The sequence below is a fragment of the Vipera ursinii genome (genome assembly GCF_947247035.1).
Source record: "Vipera ursinii genome assembly, chromosome: 14".
NCBI lineage: Eukaryota > Metazoa > Chordata > Lepidosauria > Squamata > Viperidae > Vipera > Vipera ursinii.
The window spans coordinates 12,425,806-12,439,098 of record NC_139527.1 but is presented as its reverse complement, the minus strand read 5'-3'; the positions used below and the strand labels follow the sequence as shown (position 1 = coordinate 12,439,098).

Below are 13,293 nucleotides of genomic sequence, written 5' to 3'. Positions count from 1 at the left end.
TTTACATATAGTCATCCTTTATTTTCTCAGTCTCAAACCCTGGACAGGTGACATAAAAGCAACCAATTAAAAAATCTCAGTCAAACCAGAATAACCAAAAACCAAAATGAACCTGGTCATGCAGATATTCAGCAAAAAACAACTCATCCCAATTGAGTAGTGCCAAATTCTGGGCAATGCCACCTCAGACAGCAGGTGCCATCAAGCAGGTGTACTTCCTGGGACCCTGACAGTAGAGGTCATTGTTTCAAAGATGAGCTTGTTTACTCTTGCAGGTCTTCCAGGACAGAGAAAAGTAATTAGGCTTTATGCCTGGGAGGGGGGGAACCTCTGTATAGGTTCCCAAATATGTTGAATTGCATCCAGAAGCTCATCAGTCGCGAATGCAGTTTGCACCACAGATGTGTCCTGTGTGTAGCGGGATCTTCCCAATGCTTCACCCTGGACCAGCTGCAGCCCTGCCCGAGCTGCTCGATATCCTCTCGGGGTTGGTGGTTGAGTTCCCCAAACTTATAGTTTTGGGAGACTTCAATCTACCATCCCTGGGAGGCTCATCTGAGCTCGCTCGGGAGTTCATGGCTTCCATGACGGCCATGGACCTGACGCAGGTAATTTCTGAACCAACTCATGAGGGAGGCCACACCCTTGACCTGATTTTCTTATCTGGACGGTGGTTGGATGATCTTGGTGGGGGCTTTCCATTTATTATGCCCCTGTCATGGACCGATCATCACCTCCTGCGGCTGGTCTTCCATTTTGCCACCCCCCGCCGTGGGGGTACGGAGCCAATTAGATGGTACCGCCCCAGACGCCTAATGGATCCTGATAGATTCCAAGCGGCGCTGGGGTCCCCACCTGCCCCCATTGCTCACAACTCGGCGGATGCCTTAGTGGAAGCCTGGGAAAGGGCAGCCACTGAAGCACTTGACCGGGTTGTACCCTTGCGGCCCCTGACCCGGTGCAGATCCCAGCGAGCTCCATGCTTCTCCGCGGAGCTCCATGCTTCTCCGGGAGATGAAGCGTCGGAAACGGGGCCTAGAGAGCTGCTGGAGGTCCAGCCGATCTGAACCTGACCGATTGCGGTTAAGAACCTACATTAGGTCTTATCTCGCTGCGATGAGGGAGGCGAGGTGTAATTACTTCTCTACCCTCATCGTGTCCGCAGATAATCGCCTGGCCGCCTTGTTTAGGGTGACTCGCTCCCTTCTTAATCAGGAGGTGAGGCAGGGTCATGCCGAGGAGTTTAGTCAACATCTGTCAGATAAAATCGCTCGGATGTGGACCGGTTTGGACTCCAGCTGGGCAGAGTCTGGCGATCAGGACACGGGCGGTCCTGTCAATGTTATCTGGGAGGAGTTTGATTCTGTGACCCCTGATGAAGTGGACAGGATTATGGGGAAGCTGAGTTCCACCACATGTTTATTGGATCCGTGCCCTTCTTGGCTGGTTTATGCAGCTAGGGAGAGGACACGAGGCTGGCTCCAGGCGGTTATATCTGCTTCTTTGAGCGAGGGTCATTTCCCCACCGTCTTGAAGGAGGCGGTGGTGAGACCTCTCCTCAAGAAGCCTGCCTTGGACCCAGCTGTATTGAACAACTTTCGTCCAGTCTCCAACCTTCGCTTTCTTGCGAAGGTTGTTGAGAGTGTGGTGGCGCATCAGCTCCCTCTGGTCCTGGATGAAGCGGATTATCTGGACCCTTACCAATCGGGTTTCAGGCCCGGGCACAGCACGGAGACGGCATTGGTCACTCTGGTGAATGATCTCTGGAGGGCTCGGGATAGGGGTCATTCCTCTGTCCTAGTCCTATTAGACCTCTCGGCGGCTTTCGATACCATCGACCATGGTATCCTGCTGCGGCGTCTCAGGGGACTGGGAGTGGGAGGCACGGTTTTTCAGTGGTTCTCCTCCTATCTCCTGGGACGCTCGCAGTCGGTGTTGGCAGGGGGGCAGAGGTCGACCCCTAGGACTCTCGCTTGTGGAGTTCCTCAGGGGTCGGTCCTCTCGCCTCTCCTGTTCAACATCTATATGAAACTGCTGGGTGAGATCATTCGTGGTTTTGGAGTTGGGTATCATCAATATGCTGATGATACCCAACTTTTTATTTCGACCCCAAACCACCCCAGTGATGCCCTCGCTGTGATGTCCCGTTGCCTGGAGGCGGTTCGGGTCTGGATGGGGAGGAACAGACTTCAACTCAACCCTGACAAGACTGAGTGGCTGTACATTCCGGCTTCCCGGGACACCTGGGATGTTCCATCTCTTTCTATGGGGGGTGAGTTTTTACCCCCTGTGGATAGGGCTCGCAACTTGGGAGTCCTCCTAGATTCACGACTCACTTTGGAGGATCATATAGTGGCCGTGACTAGGGGGGCTTTTGCCCAGCTTCGCCTGGTGCGCCAGTTGCAGCCCTATCTGGACCAGGAGGCCTTATGTACGGTCACTCATGCGCTCGTGACCTCTCGCCTAGACTACTGTAATGCTCTCTACATGGGGCTTCCCTTGAAGACTACTCGGAGGCTCCAACTGGTACAGAATGCGGCCGCGAGAGTTGTCTTGGGAGTTTCCCGGTACTCCCATGTTACACCTTTGCTCCGTGAGCTGCATTGGTTACCAGTTGTCTTCCGGGTAAGGTTCAAGGTTTTGGTTATGATCTTTAAGTCCCTACATGGCATGGGTCCGCGATACCTCGAGGACCACCTGCTGCCGGCGTCGACTCCCCTCCGCCCTGTGCGTGCCCACAGAGAGGGCCTCCTCAGGGTGCCTCCGGTCAAGGAATGTCGACTGGTGGCCCCCAGGGGGAGGGCCTTCTCTGTGGGTGCTCCGGCATTATGGAACCAACTGCCGGTTGAGCTCCGGACGGCATCGGACCTCCGATCCTTCCGTCGCGGGTTGAAGACCCATTTATTTGAACTAGCGGGTCTGGCCTGATGGGGGTATATGGGTTTTTATAGGCTTGTTATTATTTTATCATTCTTGTTTTAATTTGGGCATTGGTTTAATTGTCTTTTAATTTTTGTATTGTTATTTATATATGCCCTGTGAACCGCCCTGAGTCCCTTAGGGAGAAGGGCGGTATAGAAATCTCAATAAATTAAATTAAAAATCTTCAACTTAGGTGGAGCATGTTGCAGTTCTCCGAATGGGATCCAGGTCTCAGGAAGGGGCAATGGGGCCCCAGGCAAATCTGGGTAGAAGCCATCCCAGCTGTAGCTGCTGCCCAAACAGGCTTTGTTTTAGGACTCTTGATATTAGGAGAGCTGAAATCCCACAACCCCTCTCTCTTTCATTTATTAAATATTTATGCTGCCCATCTTCCCCATAAGGCAACTCTGAGCAGTTTACAGATTTTTTTTTAAAAAAAGAAAAGTAATTAAAATATTGAAATTATTCAAAATTTAAAATTATGTGAAAACTAGGGCTGAGAGGGATGGCATGGGGATGAGGTCTTGTCAACCACCTTCAGCCATGAGCCCCCTTCCTCTGGGCCCACGTACGGTAGGCTCAAAGCCTGTTCTTCCCATCCAGATCTTCACAGCCTCCAGGCAATGTCACAAGTTTTTTTTAACTATAAATAATACTGATCCAAAGTCAATAAAAATACAAGTCACCAAAAACAGACGTTTGGTTTCTGTTTGGACCCTAGTCTCCCAGAGGCTAAACTCTCTAAAGCCTGCCATCTTGTAGTCTCATGAGGAGCAACTGCCTGGAGCAGTTTTGGGCAATCTCAGTTCCTCTCCTTGTGCGGCATCCCATCATTTTTAGCAGAGCCTTTTTTTTTCTTTTCTTTATTCTTTATTATATTCCAATGTTTCTTTTTCTTTGCTCTGTTTTTCTGCACCTTTTTTCTTTTACCTTTTTTTAGTTTGTATTAGTTTTTAGGGTTATAAATAGTAATTTTTAATAAAATTATCATTCCCATCTAACAATTTGCATCTTTTTTTTCACTTCAAGCTATTTGCCAAGATCTTAAGTCTTTCATTTGATGCAAGCATATTAACCCAAATCCAGTACCGTGTGAGGACAAATATTCAGTTCATGTTTATTTTCTTGTAACAACCATTGTGAATTGGGGTTTAAAGTATGTGGATTTATAAGGCCAACTAAGCACTGGCACTTTGAAAAGCACGTAATATTTGCCACAAACGAGAAATCTCTTGTAACACCCCAAGATGACACCCCCCCAACCTCACAGTGAGTCATTGTGGGCTGCTTTCCCCGGACGTCCCTCTCCTCTGCCCCCGTTAGTATTCCCTTGTCCCCACAAGAGTTTTGGTCTTTGCTTTTTCCAAAAGGAAGCAGAAGTTCCTGCCTGCCCCTGAGGGCGGAACCTGGTCTGGCCCGGCTCCCAGTTTTCAGCTCTTTGCCCTGCTCTCCCTTCAGGGAGAGCCTTTCGCCGAAGGAGGCATGTGAGAACGGGCCTCCCTTCCTAGTGCTCGGCCACTCCATCTGTCCATCTGGCAGAAGAATGGGGCTGGAGCTCTACCTGGACCTTCTCTCCCAGCCCTGCCGGGCGGTCTACATCTTTGCCAAGAAGAACCACATTCCCTTTGAGCTGAAAAATGTGGAGCTGTTCAAAGGTGAGGAGAGCCCCCCACGGGGACACGTGGGGAGGGACTTTTCTCAGTGGGGGGGTGGAATGGAGAAGGAGCCTCCTTCAGGGACACCTCTTGACACTCTGGGCAACAGCTGGGTGGGCCTTGCCTTCATGGGGCCCATCAGAAACAGGAGAGGATTCTCCCACATGGTGATAGGAGAGCAGCCTGAGGGGGGTGGGGGGTGGGCAAACTGGAGGGAAAATCTTGCACTGGAAACCTTTTGCTATAGTGGTGCCTCCCTCTTGCCAGATTCTATCCTGGGGACCAAGATGCCTGGAGCAGAGGCAGAAGGGGGGGCAACAGCCCCATCAGGTAAGAGTTGCTCAGGCTTTATACAAATGGAAAACTGAGGCATGGTCTGCCGGTGCAGCTGTTTCATTGCCTTGGAATCTGGCACTCTCGGATTATTTTTCCCCAAAATGAGTGGAATGAATTTCAGTTTATTCCCCAGGCAGAACTGTGAACTAGGACACCTCTTGACTTCTCAGCAGAGGAAAGAACATGGGGGGTGTTCACCTTCAGAGTAATCATTGAGCAGCTGTTCACAAAATGTGATATTGTCAGGAATCTTCCCCTGCAGAGTTGCCTTAACCATCAGAAATCTGACAGGATCTTCCCACCAGCAGCTGCTGGAAATGCCTGCCACCATTTTCCTCCTTCGGGGCTTCAGGTGTGCATGGCGTGTCCCAACAGAGCCAGGATGACGCACCTGGGAAAAGAGGAGGGATGTAAACAACTGCCTGCCTCCAACAATTTCACTGAAACCTGTCCTGCAGCGGTGCTGCGTTCCCTGTTTGCTGTGTAAATACAGCTTGAAAGGTCCAAAGGGTCATTGAAGTTGCAGAAAGAGCTTTTTTCTGCACCCAAACTGGACGGGGTTCTCCCTCTGATAAGATAAGCGACCTGGTGCTTGTACTTTGCCTCCATGGCTGCTCCGAGCACCTTTGAGTGTCTTATTCAGCATAGTCTTTCTGTAACTAATCCCAGTCCAGGGCATTCTGGATCTCTTGTGCCACGGCAGTTTATAAACATATCTTTACCATCTTTTCATTGCTACCTGTTGCTTCTGGAGAGATTAGAGATGCACAGAAATAAATTACAACATTCATTATTCATTTTCCAAAGTAAACCTGCAGTGGTTTCCATCTTGCTTACCTGCCCTCTCAGCTTGGGTTCCAAAGTCAGCTTGGGTTCCAAAAAACTGAGGCAGGAGAAGCCCTTCACACCTAGTTGTTGTTCTTGTGGTGGTTTCAACATCATTCCCTGCCCCATAATTTCCAGCAAGTTTGATGGGCCCCAGAGTGAGCCCTCTTCTCATCCCTATTTCTTCACTCAGGTGCCAATGCCTCAACCGGTTCCCACAGAATTTCTGTTTTGGAGCTTTCATTCTGGTATTTTCCCACATGTTGCCATCCCCAGATCCAACCATCTGTGGATAGCTACGAAGTCTGGAATACGATGCCGCACCCACATTGTGCTGTCTGTTCAACCACTTCCCTGGCTGGAGAAAGGATTACCCCCCCCCCGCATCCATTTTTTATTCATATCAGATTTGCCAGAAGTATCTGAGATTATCTAACAGCACCCACAATTTTCTAGTCAATTTCAGCTGCAGAAAGCAGAGCTCACTTTATAATATCAGAGAGACACTTAAGTGCAATTTATTAGCAATCCATCTTTCTAGCTGTAATTCAGAGAAGACTTGGGTGGAAGGAGATTTCTGTTCTGCACTCCAGACAGTTGTATCCAGGAAATAAGGAGAGGGGGTCTTCTCTGCTTTTAGCCTCTCCCAGACCTCATGGTGGAATATCTGCCTTGACTTCAAGGGTCGCAGTGCAAGGAGAGTGCAAGGGTGAAGAAAGTCCCTGTCTTGAAGGACGAGACCTTCGTCTTGGCAGAAGGGTAAGGAAAGTTTCCCCCACCCGTTTCTCCATGTCTAGAGCCATGTTTGGAGAGAACTGTCAGAAGAGGCCCAGCGGAGAACAAAGTAGCTGGGAGCATCTGCAGGTTTGGGGTCAGGGGACACAATGGAATTACAGCTAAAAACATTAATTCTGGAAGTCTCTTCTCATTTATGCCAGATGACACCAGATAACAAGGTATTCACTCCTGAGTTAGACTGGACACTGAGAGGGTGGGAATCCATCAGAAATGGAGCAGTACCTGCGTACCTCTCTCTGTGGTACCTTATTTTACATGAGACATTTGGAAATGTTCTGGAGAACTTCAGTAGACCAAATGGACAACTGAAAGCCCAGAATACTTTTGCTTATCTCAGTTGTTTCACCTTTGACAATCCTCATTCCAAAGTGCTTTGATTAGCCCCATGCTCAGTTGTGTTTGCTCACCAGCTCCTCCTCTGCAGAAACTAACTCCTGCCTTCCTTTTGTGATCCTGTCCTCCTCCTTGATTTCCATGAATCTGTGGCCAGCACTGCCATCCTTTTGTATCTGAGTCGCAAGTACAACACCCCAGATCACTGGTACCCATCTGACCTACAGAAGCGAGCAAAAGTGGACGAATACCTGTCGTGGCATCAGGCTAACATCAGATCCAATGCTCCCAAGACAATGTGGATTAAGGTGAGGATTTGAGGAGGATCTGGAGATTTGGGAAGCCTCAGCTTGACCCAGAAGTTTTAAGATCTGTTCCCAACACTTGAAACCTCCAGTCTGTATTCATGATATAGTTTGCCCAATACTTTCCTTTTTCTACTTCACTTGTTTTTACCTTTGTGCTTTCGAGATGTTGCAGCTGCCTTGCTTCTCTGCTCAAGGTCTTACAGGCAGAAGCGCTTCACTGGATGGGCCAGGAGAGGAATTCCCCCCCCCCATCTTTCTGTAAATGAGGTGGAGGCAGCTCTCCTCCTTTGAGCCCCAAAGAAATGCTGTCTAGGGGAAGGAAGGGATTTGTGCTCAGCATCCAGGTAGCTGCGCAAAGGGTTTATAGCTGCGCAAAGGCTATATAGAGCTCTCTCAATGCTTTCAAAGGCTGGCCAGTCCAGTTTCCAACAGCAGGTCTTGGGAGAACAAGTTCCATAGTTTACCCACTAGCTGAAAAATTAGCTCCCTTCCTATTTTCCCCTCATTCGGCTTGATTGGTTACTTTCGCTACTATTAAGGGAAAAAGCATTTGAAGCCCCAAATGTAGGTGATTCATTTACTCATGAGGTTTTTCTTGCTTAAAAGAGCAAAGAATCCACAGGGAGGGTATATACACCTCTTGGATAGACTTTGGGCACAGTTGGATTACAGAAGGAGCGAGAGGCGTTTACTTTCCTAAGCCAAAGCAAACGCAGCAAGTGAGGTGTGTATAGAACCACCTGGGAGGAGTGTAAGATCTTTTCCTTGGGGGGGGGGTATCCTCAAATGCCCAAGCATGGTCATGACAGGTGAAGGCCAGGAGCTTCACTTTGCCCTAACTAGGAAAGGGAAGGGGAGGGAAGGAAAAAGGGAAGGGAAGGGAAGGAAAAAGGGAAGGGAAGGGAAGGAAAGGAAGGGGAAAAGGAAAGGAAAGGAAAGGAAAAAGGAAAGGGAAGGGAAGGGAAGGAAAAAGGAAAGGAAAGGGAAGGGGAGGGAAGGAAAAAGGAAAGGAAAGGGAAGGGGAGGGGAGGGAAGGAAAAAGGGAAGGGAAGGGAAGGAAAAAGGGAAGGGAAGGAAAGGAAAGGAAGGGGAAAAGGAAAGGAAAGGAAAGGAAAAAGGAAAGGGAAGGGAAGGGAAGGAAAAAGGAAAGGAAAGGGAAGGGGAGGGAAGGAAAAAGGGAAGGGAAGGGAAGGAAAGGAAGGGGAAAAGGAAAGGAAAGGAAAGGAAAAAGGAAAGGGAAGGGAAGGGAAGGGAAGGAAAAAGGAAAGGGAAGGGAAGGGAAGGGAAGGAAAAAGGGAAGGGAAGGGAAGGAAAGGAAGGGGAAAAGGAAAGGAAAGGAAAAAGGAAAGGGAAGGGAAGGGAAGGAAAAAGGAAAGGAAAGGGAAGGGAAGGAAGGGGAAAAGGAAAGGAAAGGAAAGCAAAGGAAAAAGGAAAGGGAAGGGAAGGGAAGGGAAGGAAAAAGGAAAGGAAAGGAAAGGGGAGGGGAGGGAAGGAAAAAGGGAAGGGAAGGGAAGGGAAGGGAAGGGAAGGGAAGGAAAAAGGGAAGGGAAGGAAAGGAAGGGGAAAAGGAAAGGAAAGGAAAGGAAAAAGGAAAGGAAAGGGAAGGGAAGGAAAAAGGAAAGGAAAGGGAAGGGAAGGAAGGGGAAAAGGAAAGGAAAGCAAAGCAAAGGAAAAAGGAAAGGGAAGGGAAGGGAAGGGAAGGAAAAAGGAAAGGAAAGGAAAGGGGAGGGAAGGAAAAAGGAAAGGAAAGGGAAGGGAAGGGGAGGGAAGGAAAAAGGGAAGGGAAGGGAAGGAAAGGAAGGGGAAAAGGAAAGGAAAGGAAAGGAAAAAGGAAAGGAAAGGGAAGGGAAGGAAAAAGGGAAGGGAAGGGAAGGGAAGGGAAGGAAAAAGGGAAGGGAAGGGAAGGAAAGGAAGGGGAAAAGGAAAGGAAAGGAAAGGAAAGGAAAAAGGGAAGGGAAGGAAAGGAAGGGGAAAAGGAAAGGAAAGGAAAGGAAAAAGGAAAGGAAAGGGAAGGGAAGGGAAGGAAAAAGGAAAGGAAAGGGAAGGGGAGGGAAGGAAAAAGGAAAGGAAAGGGAAGGGAAGGGAAGGGAAGGAAAAAGGGAAGGGAAGGAAAGGAAGGGGAAAAGGAAAGGAAAGGAAAGGAAAGGAAAAAGGAAAGGGAAGGGAAGGGAAGGAAAAAGGAAAGGAAAGGGGAGGGGAGGGAAGGAAAAAGGGAAGGGAAGGGAAGGAAAGGGAAGGAAAAAGGGAAGGGAAGGAAAGGAAGGGGAAAAGGAAAGGAAAGGAAAGGAAAGGGAAGGGAAGGGAAGGAAAAAGGAAAGGGAAGGGAAGGGGAGGGAAGGAAAAAGGGAAGGGAAGGGAAGGGAAGGAAAGGAAGGGGGAAAGGAAAGGAAAGGAAAGGAAAAAGGAAAGGGAAGGGAAGGGAAGGAAAAAGGAAAGGGAAGGGAAGGGGAGGGAAGGAAAAAGGGAAGGGAAGGGAAGGGAAGGAAAGGAAGGGGGAAAGGAAAGGAAAGGAAAGGAAAAAGGAAAGGGAAGGGAAGGGAAGGAAAAAGGAAAGGAAAGGGAAGGAAAAAGGAAAGGAAAGGGAAGGGAAGGGGAGGGAAGGAAAGGGAAGGGAAGGGAAGGGAAGGAAGGGGGAAAGGAAAGGAAAGGAAAGGGAAAAGGGAAGGGAAGGGAAGGGGAGGGAAGGAAATGAAAAAGGGAAGGGAAGGAAAGGGAAGGGGAGGGAAGGAAAAAGGGAAGGGAAGGGAAGGAAAAGGGAAGGGAAGGGAAGGAATGGAAGGGGAAAATGAAAGGAAAGGAAAAAGGAAAGGGAAGGGAAGGGAAGGGAAGGAAAAAGGGAAGGGAAGGGAAGGAAAGGAAGGGGAAAAGGAAAGGAAAGGAAAGGAAAAAGGGAAGGGAAGGGAAGGGAAGGAAAAAGGAAAGGGAAGGGAAGGGGCAGGCAGAAAGGGAAAGGAAAGAGGGCTTTTGGGGAAAAGAGAAGAGGATTACTTTCCTAGAATCCTGCACACTATTCAGTCTTTACCTTGTGTCCCAGTGTCTAACTTTTTATCCCATTTTGGTTGCCCTTTTCCAGGTGAGATTCTCTCCCACACGAAGACTCTCTCCCAAATGACAGAAGGGCATTGCAATAGGGCAGTTTTAGTATGTTTGGATTCATTTCCAAATGTTTCTGATAAGGAATTTGCTAGTGTTTCTATGGACTGTCTTCTTGGTCAGTCTCCTCCACATTAAGGGGAAATTAAAGGGTCCTTGGTTTCTCTGAGAAGGCCCATCTGATCCTTCCCTTGATGCCCTGACCTGACCCCCATCTTCCCCTTCCCAAGTGGGCCTGGGCTGCTCTTCAGTAGGAATCACCAGTCTCCTCCCTCTGATGTAGGTGCTGATCCCGCTCTTCACGGGCCAGCCGCTCCCACCAGAGAAACTGCAGGAGGTGATGGACGGGCTGGCCGCAGCCTTGGATCAGTTTGAGGGCTTGTTTCTCCAGGACAAGCCCTTCCTGGTGGGCAGTGAAGTCTCTCTTGCGGACCTGGTGGCTATCGTGGATCTCATGCAGGTGACCCTGAGAGTGCTGGGCCCTCGTTCCCCACCCCCGCATCTGATTCCTCCCCCTCTAAGATGCAATAGGGCTTCCCCAGGTGCACATTGCCTGCCTTCCAGGTAGACCAGACTAGGAAATCCAAGCCCTGTTTGCTGAGACCATTTTTATTGCAAGGCCAGAGGAGCAGAACTTGGCAAGTCTGAATGAGCTTCCCTCTCCCTCCCTTTATCTTCATGACATCCCAGAAGGGTCCTGTCTGATCGGGTTATAATCCTAGTTTGGGCTAGCCAGGTTTCTTCTGGCCATTTTCTTGGTAGGGGCTCTTTCTCCTCTTCCTCTGCCCGTTGTCCTCCTTGACTTCTGAAGGAGCATCACCAGCTGCCCTCAGAGGGGGTCCCCTCCCTTCCCCACAGCAGGAGCAGCCTCCAGGCACCGAGGTTCACATCAGAGCCATCCCGGAGGTGCTTCTGTCCCAGAATCAGCTCCACTGGGACAAGAAGTGGGGGCAGGCACCCTGGGCCGCAGCCTGTGGGGCCTGAGCAGACCCAGGACATCTCTCTGTATGGAGGGCCCTGATCTGCCAGCTGATCTGATGCTGCTGTTTGCCAACCTCTGCATTTCCTTCTTTGTTTCTGCAGCCTGTGGGCGTCGGATGCGACATTTTCAAGGACAGGCCCAGACTGGCCGAATGGCGCAAAAGGACGGAAGATGTGATTGGGAAGGAGCTCTTCCTGCAAGCACATGAATTGATCCTGAACATTAGTAAACTGAGCACCATCCAGATCAGTCCAGAGCTGAAGGAGCAACTGGCCCCTGTTTTGTTAAAGATGATGAGATGAGTAAAAGAATTTCAAGAGAGAGGCTAGCGTGACTGGTCACCTCTCCATCTCTGGACCTGTTAACTTTTCATTTAGAATTGTGCCCACCAGAGGCTCTCCTGGCATCCAGAAGGCACCCCACGGCCTTTGCAAAAGCTCCACTGTTACGCTGGAGTTGTCCTGGCCACTGGAGATTCTGCCTGCCAGGATGAGCCACGGGCCCCTTTTAACCACCTCCAGGAAAACGCATGGCTAAACAACGGGCAGCAGGGCAGCGAGTCCTCTCTTCTGCCCAGACGAAGGAAGCTGGTGGAGCTGAAAGGCTCCTGGGCTTGTGAGGTTTGTGCCCCACCCAAGTCAGAAAGGGGCAGGGGCCACCAGGTCTCCTTCTGGAGAGCCTCCAGTGATCACCTGCTCCAAAGCTGTCTCCCTCTTATCTCTCCTCCTGCCCTGAGATGCTCAATGACGAGGGCGATGGGTCCTGGAAAGATGGTTGTCCCTGGAGCCCTCCTAAACCCCGCCCCCCTATGCCTAGCCCTGTCTAGGCTCTGCTCAGCTTGCTCACCTTCCTTGCCAATTCCAGCTTGGCAGCAGCTTTGCGGTCCAAAAGTAAACAATTCCTATTTCTACTTGGAGAAGCAGCGTGGTATAGTGGTTAAGGCACTGGACTGGGTGCAGGGAAACCCGGGTTCTGCTCCTGCTTAGGCAGGGAGGCCAGGTGGGTGACCTTGAGCCAGTCTCTCTCCACCCCCAGTTCTGTTTAGCCTGGCTGATGAGAAAAGTCCTCTTCAGATGCACCTGGATAGCTTTGCGGTAAGAGCCATGCCAAGTCCGTGCAAAGGCAAGCAGATGCGCAACCATACAACAAACACTCAGACGTAACAACCACATAACATTTTTTCCACTTGACCTGAAGTTACATGCAGCGTTGGATGTTACAAGGCATTTGGAGGCAAAAGGGGATTTGATGCCAACAGGGACAGGGGGCATTCCTCAATTTACAACAATTCAACATTCAAAGTTACATCACTGAAAAAACTGACTTATGACCTGACAAGCAAGTCAGTGGGGAAGCCAGATTCACTTAATGACCGTGTTATTAACTTTAACAACTGCAGTGATTCACTTAACTCTGGCAAAAAAGTCATTAAATGGGGCAAAATTCATTTAACTGTCTCAACTAGCAACAGAAATTTTAGGCGCAATTGTGGTCGTAGGCTGAGGACTCGCTGTGTACTTTTCACTCTGCTGCCTGTTCCAACTGCTGCTGCCGCCTCCCCCTCCCCCAAAATGGGCTTCCACCCCGAATGGCACCTTGGGGGAGGGCGGCAACATGTGAAGATTGGAGTTTTGCAGCCTTCTAACTGACAAAACAGCCTCGTTTCCACACTGCAGAGGAACAGGCTTAACAGATTGGTTAAATTAACTCATTTTCACAGCATTGGTTAGTGTTAACCTGGGTTTAAATGTTTTGGTTTAGTGTGTCATGTGAACCCAGAAAAACAGGTCCAGCCAGGTTAGCTATGAAACTAAGCTTTCAGGTTGATTGAAAACATGGTTTAAACTGATGGCTGGAGAGGAATTTGCTTTAGGAGAGCTGAGAGCCCCAAACACTTCAGTAAAACCGCCGTTTCCACTGTCAGTTTCCCACTTTTTGTGGGAAGATGAAAGTGACAAGCTTCCTCTCCTGTGTCACACACATGGCTCAGTGGACCTGGCAGCAGAAGGGCCCAAATTGGGCACTGCTGCCACATCCACTG

General features: G+C 49.7%; 1 protein-coding gene across 1 annotated transcript; it reads left to right on the top strand.

Annotated features, from left to right (window-relative positions):
- The first annotated feature begins 4,180 nt into the window (after positions 1-4,180).
- On the top strand, positions 4,181-11,573 carry LOC310646940 (glutathione S-transferase theta-1-like). Its single transcript, XM_083373792.1, has 6 exons — positions 4,181-4,577; positions 4,845-4,907; positions 6,422-6,497; positions 7,027-7,177; positions 10,554-10,730; positions 11,354-11,573. Exons 1-6 carry the CDS (start codon positions 4,466-4,468, stop codon positions 11,552-11,554), a joined length of 780 nt encoding a protein of 259 aa, XP_083229918.1. The 5' UTR covers positions 4,181-4,465; the 3' UTR covers positions 11,555-11,573.
- The last annotated feature ends 1,720 nt before the right edge of the window (positions 11,574-13,293 follow it).

Coding starts and splice junctions, on each gene's coding strand:
- LOC310646940 (XM_083373792.1), top strand. CDS start 4,466: ATGGGGCTGGAGCTCTACCTGGACCTTCTCTCCCAGCCCTGCCGGGCG. Junction 4,578..4,844: donor AAATGTGGAGCTGTTCAAAG/GTGAGGAGAGCC, acceptor CCCTCTTGCCAG/ATTCTATCCTGGGGACCAAG. Junction 6,498..7,026: donor ACCTTCGTCTTGGCAGAAGG/GTAAGGAAAGTT, acceptor ATCTGTGGCCAG/CACTGCCATCCTTTTGTATC.